Source organism: Choloepus didactylus, chromosome 12 (genome assembly GCF_015220235.1).
Source record: "Choloepus didactylus isolate mChoDid1 chromosome 12, mChoDid1.pri, whole genome shotgun sequence".
Lineage (NCBI taxonomy): Eukaryota > Metazoa > Chordata > Mammalia > Pilosa > Megalonychidae > Choloepus > Choloepus didactylus.
This window is the reverse complement of record NC_051318.1, coordinates 1,310,880-1,329,009: the sequence shown is the minus strand read 5'-3', so window position 1 is coordinate 1,329,009 and position 18,130 is coordinate 1,310,880. Positions and strand designations below refer to the sequence as shown.

General features: G+C 45.7%; 1 protein-coding gene across 11 annotated transcripts in view; it reads left to right on the top strand.

Moving 5' to 3' along the window:
* NHLRC3 (NHL repeat containing 3) overlaps positions 1-18,130 on the top strand; it is a 52,378-nt gene that overhangs the window by 21,677 nt on the left and 12,571 nt on the right. For 2 of the 11 annotated variants that reach the window (XM_037800008.1, XM_037800011.1), the window contains exon 8: positions 16,468-17,023. The exons of 6 other annotated variants lie outside the window; for them this stretch is intronic. In XM_037800008.1, coding sequence (XP_037655936.1) covers positions 16,468-16,603 — 136 coding nt within the window. In that variant the 3' untranslated portion in view covers positions 16,604-17,023. Of the gene's footprint in view, positions 1-2,381; positions 2,436-12,129; positions 13,027-16,467; positions 17,024-18,130 lie in introns of those variants that run through there. 3 more of the 11 variants (XM_037800009.1, XM_037800017.1, XM_037800014.1) reach the window with 3 other exon arrangements.

Below are 18,130 nucleotides of genomic sequence, written 5' to 3'. Positions count from 1 at the left end.
CTCACTCCTTCTGTCTGTCTGAGCTTATATAGTGCTCTAGTAAACTCATCAAGGCCCACGCTGAGTGGGTGGGGCCACACCTCCATGGAAATTAACTGTTCAGAGTCATCACCCACCCACCGTTGTGTGGGTCACATCTCCATGGAAACACTCAAAGAATTACAATCTAATCAACACTAATATATCTGCCCCCACGAGACTGCATCAAAGATAATGGTGTTTTGGGGGACATCATACATTCAACTGGCACACCAACCAAGCTCAGCAAAAATTTCGAATGCGTCAGCTGTTGTCATTCCCCTTACTCTGTGATTTGCAGCCCAAGGAAGCGGGAAGCAGGAGTCACAAAGGACTAGGGAGCGTTGAGAGCCAGTGGCTGGTTAACAGCGTTCCATGCTGGGGAAAGCAGTGCAGACGTTGCTGAAGAGTTCAGACAGAAAATTCCGTTGGTCGGGAGGGGTAGGGCTGGTAAATTGGATAGGGCAGAGAAGAGGTTGAGTATAGGGAATGGTGGGGAGTAAAAATGATTTGGTCTAAGAATAATCACTTTCCATGGTCAGTTGACATGCAACACAAGCTCACCAAATTAGTAAAATGTTGGTAGGCCGCTAAGGCTGAAGATAGAAGACCCTGCTGCTTGGCACAGACTCACAGTCTCTCCTCTGCATGGCGAATAATCTCCCCGGACATCAACCTTATTGTGTGGCCCCCACAGTGAAGGGTTTGTGCACCCTCTTTGATTTATGTTCTTAAAGACGAGTGTTTTCAAGAGCTGCTTTATGCCTGGCCCTACAGTCCGTGGTGGACCCTACAGTCTGCTGTGCAGGGTGTGCTCCAGGGCGTGGCCCCAAGAGGCTGGAGACCGTTCGCTGTACACCGAGAGTGGACCGCCATGCCCTCAGCTCTCAGGCCCTTGAAAACACCGCTGAACGACGATGCTGCCCGAGAAAAGGAGGCAGCAAGGTCTCAGCTCACCAGTAAAGCGGCTGGCTCCTCGAGAAATAGCTGGAGATTATATTGAAAGTGAATCCTAAATTAATTTGAAAAAATGTACATAAAGATTATTATTGCCTGCCCCAACTAAATATGTCAGACCTTTTATAACTCCCTATAAAGAAACAACAGCTTGTAATTAACCCAGAAAAAGATGAACTCTACTTTTCCTGTTTAGAAGATATGAAAGGCAAATTCTAACCCAGCGTGCTAATGGGGTATCTGATATGCCGTCAGCTATCAGGAGGGTGGCTGCTAATTTTTTAAGTTTTCAGTCTTTCTAGAAGCTCCCCTTGCATTGATCTCTCCCTTTTCCCAATCCTTATAGTATTTGTTATCTGTTCCCCAGGTTTGCGCCTAAATACAAGTGTCCCTATTCTTAGTTGCTTCTGTATGACTTGACCTGCACCAAGTTTGCAAAATAAGAGAGAACACATAAGAAATGCTTGATGAATACAATCCCATGCAGATTCCGAGGTCCTTCGATGGTGGGGGGTGGCTGGCTATAGGTGGGCATTCCAGTCTGCAGCTCCGAGTCGAGGGCAGCAAAGCTGGGTCAGGGCCTCACAAGTGGCTGGATCTGCGAAGGAGGAACGGAGGCCCCTCGTAGCCAAGCCGCCCAGTTGTGTGGCCCAGAGAAGCCCTCTGTTACTAAGTCTGAGAAGAAGCCCTGAGCAGGTGAGTGTTCTCCCTGTGAGAACTTGGAAGGGCAAGGAGACTTAGCCTTCCTCACCAGGAGACGGGAGAGGGACACAGACATGATGTGGTGTGAGCTCCCGGGGGCACCCGGAAGGCCCCCTCGTCAAATGACCGGCCGTGGGACGCAGCAGTGAGGACCCGGAGGAAGTTCTTGCAGATGTCGCACCCCGTCACCCCTGCCTTCCACCTCACGCAGCTGCGCTCCTGTGTGCCTGGAGAACTTACAGTGTGGGCTCGCTCTGAGTAAATCGCCAGCCCACGTGGAGGCCCAGAGTAGGGTGCCCCAGAGACCCCTGCAGAGGACACCCATGTTTGGAGAGTCACAGAAGCACAAGTTGTCGTTTAGCTCAAGACCTCCACGAAGAGCCCGGTTCCCTCTGCACAGGAGTCCGGAGTGCTGTGGAGCCCTTCTCCGTAAAGGGGAGACCGAAGGAGCAGCGAGCAGTGGTCCACGTCCGCCTCCACTGTGGCGTCAGGAGGTCCCCTACGCCCTCCACACCCCAGTTTTCTCCTCTGTAGCACAGGAGGGTAACAGTGCTCACCTCTTAGGGGCATTGTGAGGGCTCAGCAGTGCACTGCGCTTAGGGGGCTTGGGATGGTGCATATGACGCCCCAGAAACGGCTCAGTGAATGCAAGTGTGCATGGCCCCCAGAAACAGCTCAGTAAATGTGAGTCCTCGCCATTGCAGTTGTGGAGAGAACCCGGCAGTCACAGCAGCCAGACGTAGACGATAGCAGGACTCCCGGACGGTGCCTTCCAGGACCCGGGCGCACACAGGCCTCTTGCCTCGGAAGACCCAGCACTCGTCATCTCCGACAGTGAGGTGTTGCTGCAGCCTAGACAAACTGCAAGTGTTTTTGGAATTATTTATCATTTTGCCAGTGACATTTTAAAAGTAATCTTCTCATTTTGAAGATTGTTTTGGCCTGAAGCACATATAAACCATTAACTGCTAGTACGAATTGAGTTCTCACGTGTGCACTGCGTTTGTTAACTCCTTCCACCTCACGGGCCAGGCTCCTGTGTTGCCTCCGTTTTAGATAAGGAGAAGAGAGCGGGGAGCTCAGGACTCCACTGGCCCCTCTCCTGCACCTGCCGGACTGAGTTGTGGTAAGGTGGCCTCGGCACCGGACGTTTGCTGTGCGCCTCGTTTGTTTATCGTGGTTCGTGAGTCAGAAAGAGCGTTTCTTCTCACCATGGGGAGAGCCTGCACCACACCTCCACCCAGCGCCGAGGCGCCTGAGGCGAGACGTCAGCTTTCAGAGGGCACCCGAGGCCGGGAGACAGGGTCTGGAGGGGGTGGGTGAGGGCCTCGGCTCGGAGTGAACTTCAAAGCTCACCAAAAAACTCAGGGATCCAGATAAATCATATTTTATGAAAAAGTTAATGTAGAAACCTGTGATGAACAAAATGTCAAAATTTTTAAGACAGGATTGCACAGGCCAGGATTAGGGTGAGGCGAGCGAGGCCATGTTACATGCACACGCATACAGGGCTGGTCCCATCTTAAGTTTTTGTTATTGTGTTCATCCTGGATTTTCTTAAAACATTGCATTAAATACTCTGTGTCTTGATTTCTGCATTTGGAGCCCCTTACATTTTGTGCCCAAGTGAGTGCCTCCCACATCTCCCCCGATCCGGTCCTGGGAACGAAGGAAGGCTGGGAGCCCATCCAAGCCAGACAGGTAGCTCTGGGGCCTCAACAAAGAGAGAAGGGACAAAGCCTCACAGGGCACATCTCGCGCCAGGGTCCTCTCATTCCTTGTCTCGGCGGCTCCCGACAGCCTTTGAGGGCTCTTAGCACCCTCCTTACGGAGAAGCAGGGTGTTGAGTGGGCTGAAGGCGCCAAGCTGGGCCTCCACCAGGCCTTCCTCCTCCGGAGTTCCAGCCCCCAGGACTGGCAGGTGCGTGCCTGGCAGCTTAGAATCGGATCCTGACGTTTCCTCCATCTTCCGGGTTGCAGCAGCTCTGCCATGCCAAGACGGAAAGCACAGTGAGGATTTTCACTGACTTGTCCCCTCTCGGAGCTGCCTGAAACTTTAAGCCATAGCACTCCTTCCCGGGTGCTCTTGAATAAACCACTCTTCCTCCTGAGTAGCTCATGTATTACTATACTGCATGTAGTGTAATTATCGTATTTATGTTACCTGAGGATGCTGAGTTGGACCAACATGCATGAGAAGCTTCTGGAGGAGCAGGTGCTGGGCCTTCAGCCTTCACAGCTGTGCCGTGGGCGGCCTTCGCTGGGCCAGCAACTTCCCACGTGGAGGCCAAGCAGCTGGGGTCGCCATCCTGGTCCTGGTGTGGCGGAAGATGGAAGTGAACCCAGCGCTGCTGAGATGGCATTTGGGGTCACTCATTTTAATTTCTCTGGGGGTTTGGTTTCCTTTTCTACAAAACAACTCAGTTGGAGGACAAAAATTTCTTCTCAAGAGTGAGGTTCCAAGACCGTACAGCACCTTACCTTCTTTAGAGCCGCGCAGCCCGCTGGTGAAGGCAGCACCCTGTGTGTCTGCTTGCACCCTGGGGACTCGGGCTCAGCCGGCCTAGTCTTGTTGCCACCTGTAACTAAGGCCCAGGCCCCCCTGAGCCAGTCAGACGACCCCCAGCCACAGGCGACCACGCACACGCCTGGCCCCACGGTGACGTCTTTGCTGACTGCCGCAGCCACTGTCAGCCACGTCTCAGCTCGGGCTCCTGCCCGTAACTGGACAGCGTAACAAGTGCCCGATGGCCACCCGTGTGTGCCCGTTCTGTTGTGAAGCATCACCCTTAACTGTCTAAGGTATCACCTTCAGGCTTCCAAGAACGTTCTGTGAATTCACGGCCTGGGCAGAGCCTTTCAGGCAGAATCAATCGATTCCCTCTTTGTTCCCCAGTAGATACTGGGCCTAAGTCCACTGTGCTGCTTTCACCTTGGGGTGCTCACGCCAGCTGTGATGTCTGACTCGCAGGGACCCTGGGGGCTGGGAGCAGATAACGTCCTGAGGAGGAAACGAGCCCAGAGGAGGTCCCTGGACACTTCGGGCAGTTTCAGTGACGTGATGCGGAAAATGGAGCCCATTTGCTGTAGGTTGAGAAATAAATTTGAGGGAGGAATTGTTAGAGGAATGGAGAGTCTAAAAGTTAGAAAGACAGGAAAGGGATGCACAGAATGGGGCGGGAAGTCTCGCCCTTGCTCTCTGTGTGTTCTCAGCGCCCTCACCGGCTCCCCACATCCCATCTACTCTCCACAGCGACACCCCTGCCCCGGCACGACTGCACACTGTTTCAGACAAGTAACTAGGCCTGGGGACAAAAATGCCAGAAATTAAAATGTAGTGGTGATTACTACAAATCTCTCACTCAATCGGCACAAACCTGCATTGACTCGTTCTCAGCAACAGAGGAGAATTCAAGTCATTGCTGATTCACTCACCTTAAACTGCACCTTTAGGCTCTTTGTTGCACTGCAGAAGTTAGCAGCCGGCAGCTCTGACCCCGTAACTCCCTCGGAGCCCTGAGAGGAGTAATTAGGGCCTCAGGAAGGGCGAAGCTCTCCGAGTGGAGGGCTGAGAGGCCAGCGGGGGGCCCGATCCCCCATCCTCCCGGTTTCCACTGGAGAGAGGGTGCTGGGGTATTCTGCGTGCCTGCGGAGCCTGGTGAGCGCACGGTGCATTTGGTTTTTTTGTTTTGTTTTGTTTTGTTTTCAAGCATAAACAGCACCTTTCCTTCATGTGCAGTTACTCAGAGACACCTCTGTCGGTGTCATTTTTGGAGTTGTCAAGGCTGTCACACAAAGCAGGAAAAGCATAGACAGTACATAGAGCTAGAGGCAACCATCGCAGGAAGTCGGGATTTAACCTCAGAGGAGGTGACGTGGGAAAGAAGGCGGATTGCACTTGGGACCCCCACCCACTGCGCTCCCTGGGGGGCTCCTCAAGCTCCGCGAGCCTCCCCCAGGAACGGCGGCAGCCCTTTCGGCGGGCGGGGATCTCTGCAGAGGCTGCCTTGTGTTCCATTTACAACTCTAGCCCTGGGTCCTCACAAGAGCTACAAAGGGAAAGAAAAATCCATTTTTCTCAGGTCCTCAAAGCTGCTAAAATTGTCACCTGTTCTTTCTGCCTAGGAGATTAACACAGAGCCTCGAACTGGCCATAAGCATCATCCAGTGGGGACAATGAGGACTGCGAGCGGAAACGGGAGGGAGGCCGTGCCTGCGGTCATAGCAGGGGCCCTGCGAGGGCAGTTCTGTGTGCACTTCTGTGGTTGTTCCATGCGGGCCGTGGTTAATTTAGGGTGCGCTGTTTGTGTTGTATAGTCCTATAGTTGTTGTTTTTTAATTTATTTTTTTATTCTAGTGACATACACAACCTAAAATTTCCCCTTTTAGCCACATTCAAATGTATAATTCAGAGATGTTAATTATGTTCACAGTGTTGTGCTACCATCACCACCATCCATTACCAAAACTTTTCCATCACCCCAAACAGAAACTGTACGTAAGCATTAACTTGCCATTCTCTACCCCCATAAATTCTAGTTTCTGACTCTACAAGTTTGCTTATTCTAATTATTTCATATCAGTGAGATCATACAATATCTGTCCTTTTACATCTGGCTTATTTCACTCAACAGATGTCTTCAGGGTTCATCCATGTTGCCGCACATATCAGAACTTCATTCCTTTTTGTGGCTGAATAATATTCCATTGTGTGTATATAACACATTTTGCTTATATCTTCATCAGTTGATGGACACTTGGGTTGTTTCCATCTTTTGGCACATGCAAATACCGCTATGAACAACGGTGAGCAAATATCTGTTTGAGTCCCTAATATTCTTTTTTTGGGTATACACCTGGTAGCAGGATTGCCAGGTCATATGATAATTCTGTGCTTAGCTTCCTGAAGGACCACCAAACAGCCTTCCACCGTGGCTGCACCATGTACACTCCCCCCAGAAATGAATGAGTGCTCTTGTTTCTCCACATCCTCTCTAACGCTTACTGACCGCTTCTTAATAGCAGTCATTCTAGTGGGTGTGAAATGGCTTCTCAATGCATTGCATTTTAATTTGCATTTCCCTAGTACCTAATCATGTTGAGCATCTTTTCATGTGCTTTCCAGCCATTTGTAAATCTTCCTTGAAGAAATGTCTGTTCAAGTCTTTTGGCCATTTTTTAATTGGATTTTTCTTTTTGTCAATGAGATGTAGAACTATATATTCTGAATATTGAAAACTTTTATGGGATGTGGTTTCCTAATATTTTCTCCCATTGTATAGGTTGTCATTTTACTTTCATGACAAAGTCCTTTGATGCACAAAATTTTAGTTTTGAGGAGGTTCCATTTATTTTTTATTTTGTTGCTTGCGCTTTGGGTATAAAGTCTAAGAAATCATTACCTAATTCAAAGTCCTGAAGATGCTTCCCTATGTTTTCTTCTAGGAGTTTTGTAGTCCTGGTTCTTATATTTAGGTCTTTGATTCATTTTGAGTTGATTTTTGTATATTATATGAGGGTACACCTTCATGCTTTTGCATATTGATATCCAATTTCCCCAGCACCATTTGTTGAAGAGACTGTTCTTTCCCAATGGAGTAGACTTGGCACCCTTGTCAAAAATCAGTTGGCCATAGATGTGAGGGTTGATTTCTGAGCTCTCAATTTGATTCCGTGAGTCTATATGTCCATCTGTGTGCCAGTACTATGCTGTTTTGATTGCTGTGGCTTTGCAATAAGTTTTAAGATCAGGAAGTATGAGTCCTCCAATTTTGTTCTTTTTCAAGATGACTTCAGGTGTTCGGGGCCCCTTACCCTTCCATGTAAATTGGATGATTGGCTTTTCCATTTCTGCAAAGAAGGCTGTTGGAATTTTTATTGAGATTATGTTAAGTCTGTAAATCTCTTTGGGTAGAATTGACATTTTCACAATATTTAGTCTTCCAGTCCATGAACATGGAATGTCCTTGTATTTATTTAGACCTTCTTTGATTTCTTTTAGCAATGTTTTTTTAGTTTTCTATGTACAAGCCCTTTACCTCCTTGGTTAGATTTATTCCTAGATATTTGATTATTTTATTTGCTGATGTATATGGAATTTCTTTCATTTCTTCTTCTGATTGTTTATTACTGGAGTACAGAAACACTACCAATTTTTGCATGTTGATCTTGTACCGTGCCATTTTGCTGAATTAGTGTATTAGGTTTAATAGCTTTTCTTTGGATTTTTCAGGATTTTCTGTATATAGGATCATGTCATCTGCAAATAGGGAAAGTTTCACTTCTTCCTTTCCAATTGGATTATTTTTATTTCTTTTTCTTGCCTAACTGCTCTGGTTAGAACTTCAGGTTGAATGACAGTGGGCATTCTTGTTTTGTTTCTGATCTTAGAGGGAAAACTTTCAGTCTTTGACCATTAACTAGTATGTTAGCTGTGGGTTTTTCATATATGCCCTTTATCATGTTGAGGAAGTTTCTTTCTATTCCTAGTTTTCCAAGTGTTTTATTCACGAAAGGGTGCTGTATTTGTCAGATGCTTCTCTGTGTCAATTGAAATACTTATGTGTTGTTGTTTTTTTCCCTTTATTCTATCAATGAGGTGTATTACATTAATTGATTTTGTTATGTTGCATACCTGGGATAAATCCCACTTGACCATGGTGTTTAATTCTTTGAATTAGCTGTTGGACTCAGTTTGCTAATACTCTGTTGAGGATTTTTGCATCCATATTCTTGAGGGAAATTTGACTCCAGTTCTCTTTCCTTTTGGTATCTTTATCTGGCTTTGGTATGAGGGTGATGTTGGCCTTACAGAATGAGGTAGAATGTTCCCTCCTCTTCAATTTTTTGGAAAAGTCTGAGCAGGATTGGTGTGAATTCTTCTTTGAATGTTTGGTAAAAATTCCCCTGTGAATTCATCTGATCCTGGACTTTTCTTTTTTGGGAGGTTTTTGATTACTGATTCAATCTCTTTACTGGTTATTCATTTGTTGAGATCTATTTTTCCTAGAGTCAGTCATGGCAGTTTGTAGGCATGTGCACATTTCATCTAGGTTATCTAATTTATTGGTGTACAGTTGCTCATAGTATTATAGTCCTTCTTATATCTGTGGGGTTGGTAGTAATGTCCCCTTTTCCACTTCTGATTGTAGTCATTTGTGTCCTCTTTAATTCTTCGTCAGTCTAGCTAAAAGTGTGTCAATTTTATTCATCTTTTCAAAGAACCAATTTTTGTTTTCGTTGATTCTCTCAGTTGCTTTCTTATTCTCTGTTTTATTTATCTCCACTCTAATCTTTGTTATTTCTTTCCTTCTGCTTGTTTTAGGTTTAGTTTGCTCTTCTTTTTCTAGATCCTCCAGTTTTGAGGTTAGGGATCTGATTTGAGATCTTTTTTCTTTTTTAATGTGGGCATTTAGAGCTGTAAATTTCCCTTTCAACACTGTGTTTGCTGCATGCCATGAGTTTTTGTAGGTTGTGTTGCATTTTCATTTGCCTCAAGATATTTCCTAATCTCCCTTGTGATTTCTTCTTTGGCCCATTGGTTATTTAGGAGTATGTTGTTTAATTTCTACGTAGCTGTGAATTTTCCATTTTCCCTCTGTTACTGATTTCTAGCTACCTTCCATTGTGGTTGGAAAAGATATATTTCCAATATGTTTGAATTTACTGAGACATGCTTTGTAACCTAAGATATGGTCTATCTGGAGAATGATCCATGTGCAGTCAAGAAGAATGTGTACTCTGTTGTTGGATGCTGTGTTGGTTTAGTCTCACATTTCCTTATTGATCTTCTGTCTAGATGTTCTATCCTTATTGAAAGTGGTGTGTTAAAGCCTGCTACTATTAAAGTAGAACCATCTATTTCTCCCTTCAAATCTGTCAGTGTCTGCTTCATATACTTGGGGCTCTGTACATATATATTTATAATTGTTATGTCTTTTTGCGTAATTGAATCCTTTATCAGTGTATAATGACCATCTTTGTCCCTCATAACTGTTCTTGACTTACAGTCTATTTTATCTGAAATAGAATAGCTACTCTAGCTCTCTTTTTGTTACAACTTGCATGGTATATTTTTTCTATCCTTTCACTTTCAACATACTAATGTCTCTGAATTTAAGGAGAGTTTGTTGTAAACAGCATATAGTTGGGTCATGCCTATTTATCCATTCAGCCAGGCTCTGCCTTTTGACTGGGGAGTCCAATCCATGTACAATTAAACTAACTACTGTTAAGGCAGGACTTTATGCTGCTATTTGCTATTTTGTCTTTTTAAGTCTTATATCTTTTTTGACCCTGAGTTCTTCCATTGATACCCCCTCATATTTATTTGATTTTTTTATATGGTACCATTTGGTACATTGTGCCATTTTGAGTTCCTACTCATTTCTGTTTGAATATATATTTCCAATATATTCTTCTTGGTTATCATAGGGTTAAAATTTAACCTTCTAAATCTTTAACAATCATATTTGATTTGATACCAATATAACTCCAGTAGCACACACATACACTGTTCCTATGCCCTTCTATTCCCCCATCTTATTTTTATACTTGTTACAAATTATATCTGTGTACATTGTATATCCAAAGCTATAAATTTATCATTCCTTTTTATGCATTTGCATTTTAGCACCTGTAGAAAGTAAGAAGTGGCAGTACATACCAGACAATACACTGCCGTAATACTGGGATTTATAATTACTCAATCAGTTATCTTTACCACAGGTCTCTCTTTCTTTATGCTGCTTTGATCCACTGTCTAGCGTCCTTTCTTGTCAGTCTGAAGAACTCCCTTTAGCATTGCTTGTAGGGCAGGTCTAGTGGTGATGAACTCCCTCAGCTTTTGTTTAACTGGGCATGTTTTAATCTCACCATCATTTTTGAAAGAAAGTCTTGCCAGAAATAAAATTCTTGGTTGCCATTTGTTTTCTTTCAGCTTTTTAAATACTTCATCCTGTTGCCTTCTTGCGTCTATGGTTTCTGATGAGAAATTGACACTTAATCTTATTGTGATTCCCTTGTACTTAATTCGTTGCTTTGCTCTTGCAGCTTTCAGAACTCTCTCCTCAACTTTGGCACTGGACTGTTTGACCACTGTGTGTCTGGGCATGGTTTATCCTCTGTAGGGTTCACCGGGATTTTTGAGTGTGCATAGTCAGTCTTTTGTTAAATTTGGGAAGTTTTCTTCCATTATTTTTTTGAATATTCCTTCTGCCCCTTTCTCTTGTTCTCCCTCTGGTTCTCCTGTAATGTGTGTAGTGGGATGCTGGATGGTGTCCCATAGCCATCTCAGGTTTTGTTTTCTATTCTTTTCTTTTCTGTGTTTGCTCCTCAGCCTGAAACTTGCAATGTCTTGTCCTTGAGACCACTGACTTTTTCCTTCTGCCACCTGCAACCCGCTTCTGAAACCCCCTAGGGAGTTTTTCTTTTCAGGTATTGTGTTCGTCAACTCTAGTGTTTCTGTTTGGTTCCTACTGAGAATCTCAGCGACATTCGCGTTTTGTCCCTTCGTTGTTTTCTTCATGTCCGTTCGTTCTTCCTCCGTGTTTTCCTTTATCTACTTGAGCACACTGAAGGTCAATTTTTAAAAGTTTCGTCTGGTAAGTCCAAGATCTGGTCCTCTTGGTTGGCAGTTTCTGGATTTTTATCTTTTTCCTTTGAATGGTTCATCATTTTCAGTCTTGTCTTGTAATCTTCTGTTGCACACTGTTCATTTTAATATCTGAAGTGTTAATGCTGGGATTTGGTTCGTGAGCTGTCTGTTCCTTAAGTTTGTATCCGTTAGTGACATGACAGAGATTTTCTTGCATGGCAGGAGCAAATACAAACAAATCAAAGCACAAAGCACCTTTCACAGTCTTTTCACATTGGCCCTGCTTTGGCCGTTGGTTTATTCAGAGCTTCTTATCCTTCCTGTAAAGAATATCAGCCCGAGGCAAATGCAAAGTGCATGGGCTTGTGCTGGCTAGAGGTGTCGGGAACTCGCCTTTGCCGTGTACAGGAGTTGAGTGAGTGGCCCTCTACCTCCTTTGAAATAGCCCCCTCCCTCCCGGGTGCTCTCTCGGGTGACTGAGTGCAGGTGGTCCTGTGCCCCAGGCCACTTCCACCTGAGGGTCTCTCATGCAGCCCCAGCTGCTCCAAGCAGCTGCTCTGCCCTCAGGACAAACTCTGGAGGGCGAACCCCAGCCAGTCTCCAGCTCAGTCTCTCAGGCTTCCCCTGATAGATGGCACAGCACACATGCACCCCCACATGCACTCAGGGGCCACCCTGCTCCCCAGACCAGCTGGGGACCCTCAATGGGAGGACAAGCTGGCTCCTCCTGCACTGTGGAGGGGGAGGAGGGGTCAGCCAGGGCACCAGGAGGTGCTTCTGCAGCTTTTGAAGCCGTGTTGTCTTAATCCAGCACGTGCCCAGTTGATGCAGCCCTTTAACGGTTTTCTGTCATTTTAGGAAGGTTGCTGTCTTTGAGATACCTCTGCTGCCTTTGTCCCAGGGGGTGGAACAGTGGCTGCCCTCAGAGCCTGCCCCAGTGAGCAGAAGTAACTGATCAAAGGCAATGACGAGCGATCCGGTCACTCACCCCTACATGTGGAGCACTGGTTCTTTATGTCCCACCCTGCACCCACAAGCTCTGCCAGGAGCCGGCACTCCAGTCCCCACTGCTGCCTGCCATGAGCTGGGGGATGGAGGGTCACTGCCGCTGCAAGGAGGTTGAAGTTCACCGTCTTACCACGGTTCACCAGCCTCTTCCTCCAGCTCTTCCTGAATGCTGCACAGTGCTCCAGTAGACTCCAGAGTTTCAAAACAGTTGACTCAGACAGCTCCTGCCAGCTCAGTCATTGCTTTGGTGGAGGGATGGATTCCTTGAGCTCCCTACAATGCCATCTTCCCACAGTCCTCTCTCATTCATTATTTTTTAATACTTCTTTCATTGTATAAGTCTACAAATTCCCCTCTAAGGGCCACTTTATTACATCATCTAAGTTTTGAAATGTAGCATTTTAATCATAATTCAGCTCCAAATACTTTCTTATTTCCATAATGATTCTCCTTTGAAGTCTGTTTTTAAATTTACAAATTATGGGGAAGATTATTTTGTGCAGTGATTTCTAACTTAATTCATGGTAAGCAGAGAATGAAGTATTTTTGCTACAGATTAGCCGATATATTAAGACTTGCTTTGTAACGATATATGGTCAGTTTTGTGAATGTTCCATTTATGCCTGAAAAGAATGAGTATCCTCTAGCTGATAAGGTGGTTTATTGTGTATTTGAGATTCTATATCTTTAAAATATTGGTATCCTTAAGCTATTATTTAATGAAGGAAGTATGGATACATTAATTTACTTTGGAACTTTGTCAATTTTGCTTTATATATTTTGAGGCTATGCTACTCTGTGCATACAACTTTAGAATCATTTTTTTTTAATTTATTTTCCCAGGGAATTATTCTTTTTATGACTACATAATGAAGCCTTTTTATTACTAATAGGGTTTTTTTTTTTAAAGTTTACATTGTCTGAAGTAGCTATGTTAGCTTTCTTTTGGTAAATATTTTCTGGTGTATTGTATTCTATCTTTTTATTTTTAACCTTTCTGCTTTCTTCTGTGTTAGGTGTTTCTCTCTTGTCTCCCTCCCTCTGGCTTACCAACATACTTTATCGTCATTCTACTATATACTTTTGTATGACTGTCTTGTGGGACATAAAGTCTATGTATTTCTGAATATCCAACCTTATTTACAGCTTGTTTCAAAGTAGCTTGCTGTCATTTATTATTACTTACTGGACTGATACAACATGTTTCTACCTAGGAGCCCATCAGTTTATTTACATAAACAGTATAAAGAAACCCCACATACTCTAAACCCTGATAACCAATGCTTCTATGTAACTAGCAGCATAGCACCAAGAACTGTCTGAAGAGTTCCCATTTGTCTTTGTCTCAAAACCGCATTCTGGGGCATCAGCTGCGATTTGTCCTTTCATTGTGAGTGTTTCCTGTTTTCCCCCGGGGGATCTGATCATTCTCTGTGTCTACTTAAAAATCCACTTTAAAGAAAATGTGTGCGTTTTCCCTGTGAGTGAAGCTCTGTGTTTCCTTCCTAATTGAGCCTGTCAGAGTGAAGGCACAACTTGAGTTTCTACTTCATTTCACACCTTAGATGCTGTTTCAGATTTGTTTCCCAGGCATCCTTCACCTCGGGCAACTTGAATCATCGTCTTTAAAATGGCAACCGATGGCAGGAAATCTAGTTCTAACCCACTCCACCACGAAATTGGCTCAGGCAGTTCCAGTGATCGCTCCGGGCCTCAGTTTCTTCACATCAGAAGTGAGGGGCTGCACCACATCATCTCTAAAGACCCTTCCAGCTCCAAGTCACTGGTCTTGGGGTTGCTTCTCTCCATCAGAGTCCTCCCATCCTTGCACCAGCATCCACCTGTGAATAGCCCTGCAGGGAACCGTGAGAGGCTGGTTCCTATTTGCAGCCCGAGGCCACGCTGGTCCCACGTTCCACCCGAAGCCCCATTCTCACCCCAGTACAGGGAGAGTCGCAGCCCTTGCCGGAGCATCAGAGAACGGGTTAGTGACCTTCTCTCGCACTTCATCAACGCAAGAAAAACCTCAGGGACATGGAGGAAAATACCTCCAGTAATTGATTTACATTGAGTGAATGCAGCATTAGCAGGACTGGTTAATTTGAATTTCCCCCACTCTCACTTCTCCTGCCCCTTCGTCTGAGGCTGCTTTAATGCCTCGTTACTTTTATGGATCCCTGAAGTCCCAGCAGCCCAGAGTGTTCACCAAAGGGGGCAGATTCCACCTCTGGGCCATTCTCAGCCACCTGGTACACTGATGGTGCCTGATCCTCTGACAGCTTTCTCCTGCGGTTGGCATTTGCATCAGCAGCGGCTTGTCACTTAGAGGGCGGGCTTGGCAGTGACCTCGTGCCACCTTACACCGCCCATAAGGGCCAAAGCAGGGAGAGGGGCTCTGCCAGCCCATGAGAGAAGAGAAACTCAGTGCGTCCCGCAGCCACCACCAATGGCCTTTCCTTTTCAGTTTCATCTTTCTTGGTTCGTCTTTGTCTTGACTCCCTTCATAACCACAATGAGGACACTGGTGCTTGTGTTATTTTTAACAGTTACATTTCTTTTTTGAGATAATTTTAGCCTTAAAGAAGAATTTCACAAGTTCAGAGAGGCTTTGTGTGCCCTTCACCCATGCTTTAACACCTTCCACAGGTACACACAGCTTATTCCAGTTTGCTGAAGATGCCGTTATGCGAAATACCAGAAGCAGATTCATTTTTATAAGGGGATTTATTCGGTTACAAATTTAAAGTTCTATGGCCATAAAAGTGTCCAAACTAAGGCATCAACAAGAGGATACCTTCACTGAAGAAAGGTCGATGGCATTCGGAGCACCTCTGTCAGCTGGGAAGGCATGTGGCTGGCGTCTGCTCCAGAGTTCTGCTTTCAAATGGCTTTCTCAAAAATGTCCCTGGGCTTCTCTCTTAGCTTCTCTCTCTCAGCTCCTGTGTGTCCTTGCTAGTTCTCCCAGGGTGTTTCTCTCTAAGCATATGGTGGTCCTCTCTTAGCTTCTCCAGGCAAACTCTGGGCTTTGTCTCTTAGCTCAGCATCTCCAAACATCTTTCTGTAACTCCAAGCATTTGGGTCTGTCAGCTCTGCGCGCGCTCTCTCTCCTTGAGCTCTCTTAAGGACTCCAGTAAACTAATCAACACTCACCCTGAATGGGCGGGGTCACACCTCCACAGGAACAGTGTGAGCGGGTCACATCTCCATGGAAACAATCTAATCAAAAGAGCCCACCCAAAATCAGTCTGCACCCACAAGACTGGATTAAAAGGACATGGCTTTTGTGGGGGGCATAACAGATTCAAACCAGCACATAGCTGGTGCTGGGCCCCACGTGCCCTTCACCTGTGCTTTAACACCTTCCACAGGTACAGACAGCCAGTGCAGGGACCCTGCGTGCCCTTCACCTGTACTTTAACACCTTGTGTAACCATCTTCTGTATACACCTTTCCCTTATGTTCTTGTTTTGGGTAATCACCGTACAAATGCCAAAACAAAGAAACTGACTTGCTACAATACTGTTACTTACATTAGAGTTTAGGGAGATTGTGCCAGTTTTTATACCAATGTCTTCTGTCCACGGCCCCACACGGTGTTCAGTTGTACTCTCAGCATCGTCTCCTCCCGTCGTTGCCTGGTCCTCAGTCCTTCCCTGTCTTTCATGACTGGGGCACTTTCTTGGAGTTCTGCTCAGCTCTTTCATAGACTGGCCTTCAGTGTGGGTTTCCCTGACGTTTTCTCCTGATTGCACTGAAATGATGCATTGCGGGGAGGGCTTCCACAGAGTGATATGCCCCTCCAGTGTTTCATATCAGGGGGCACCTGAAGCCAAGATGTATTTCTTGTGTGTTAACCAGGATCCCTTGGCTAAGATGATGTCTTCCAGAATGCGCGACTGTAAATTTGATGTTTTTCTCTTTGTGATGGTTAAATTCATGTGTCAAATTGGCTACATTCTAGTGTCCGGTGTCTGGTGAGGCAAGCACTGGGCTGGTTGTTTCTGGGCGGGTGATTTGTGGATTTAAATCATCAGCCAGTTGGTTGCGTCTATGGTTTGTTACACCTGTAATCATCTGAGGAGATTGCCTTTGGCAATGAGACATCTTGTCCAATCAGCTGAAGTCCTGAAAGGGAGAACTGAGGGTGTCAGCATCAGAAGGAAGGATTGCCATCTCTCTTTCCGCCAGGCAGCTTCTCCTAGGGAATTCATCGAAACCTTCCTCGGATCTCCCAGCCTGTGGTCTGCCCTACGGAATTCCAACTTGCCCATCCCAACTGTCATGTGAACCAACTCCTGTAAGAAATCTCGTAATATTTACATAAATGCAGATGTATAAATATATGTGTGTGTATGTGTGTATGCACACTCATATCATAAATACATCCCATTGGTTCTGTTTCCCTGGAGAACTCTGGCAAATACATCTCAGTATTTACTGAATATTTGGGGAAGATACGTTGCAACTATGCAAATATCCTACATCAAGTGAAAGTTTTGCCTCCTGGTGCCCAGGACCCAGCCTTCTGGGGGTGTGTAATTGAAGCCCACGGGTCTCTAAGTCTAACCAGTGCCCAATCCCCTCCCCCAGACCCAAAGTTTTCTGTCATGCCTGCTTATTTTATTAAAATTCCATCTTTCTGCACTGGAATGTTACCTCACTGAGGGAAGGTCTTTGTTTATTTTGTTCATTGCTGATTCCCAGCACCTGGACCAGTGCCTGACCTTTAGTATATGCTCAATAAAGTATTTGCTGAATGAATGAAAGCATGAAAAATGCCTTTTCACCTTTCATGGGTTGCTGCAATTGCCTCCAAAGTATCTCTCTCAGCCAGTGCCCTCCAGGCCTTTCTAGAACAGATGTGGGAGACAGTCCAATCCCTCTGAAATCCGGACCTGTCACCACAGCCCCAGCTGCATCTTACACTGTGGCCATGACGTTTGCTGCATCCCAGCACATCCCAGCACACATTCGCACCCTCTGCTCACAGCCAGGGAGGCCTGTTCTCATCTTGCCAACTGGTCAGCTCCTTCTCATCATTTAAGGTGAGCACATCCTGCCAGATTCTCCAGGAGACCTGCCCTGGAATCCCTCAGACTGAGCCAGTGCCCCAGGATTTTATTTACCTTTAAATTCTGAATACTTGGCGCACTGTCTGCAGGTCGCTGGTGCTCGGTAAACGCAGGGCACCGCAGGGAACCTACCCCCTGTGCTGCAACCTGTCCTGTAGTAGTGACCACGCTCTATGGCAGTTGTTGGTTTCCATGCCTGCCTGCTTCCCCAGGGCATTGACGTGTGTCTTAATCATCTGTGCACCCCGCAGTCGTATGCAACACTAACTGCTAAATGAATGAGGGCACAGCTGAGTTGGGGTGCATCTGTAGTATGAACTTCTAGCAACCCCCTCTGAATTAGCTGCTCTGCTGTTACAGCAAGCCACGAGAGCACACACAATGTTTTCTGCACAAATCACCGCTTCATCTTGGCTGTGCATCCCAGCTGCTTAGCAGACATCACCAAGAAGGCCAGGGTCGGGCAACCTGTTGTAGCACGAAGCCGCACGGTGCATCCTCAGCCACGACCACACATCTCAGGAAAGGGGACCCGAACAGCCTGATTGCTGGAATCAACCCAAAGCCCGTTTCCTCCTAAGAAGGGTCATAAGTGCCACCTTTATAAATTCAGTGCAAACCATTGCTATAATATACTTTCAGTTATTTTCCCGTAGTGGGCTGCTGACAGTAGTTCATTATTTTCCTCTTTACTTGACTCAGAGGATAATGCATTGCTCTTCATTTATGTCACCTCGGATATTTAATTTCTTTAATGAATTAGATTTTCAAGCATCCTA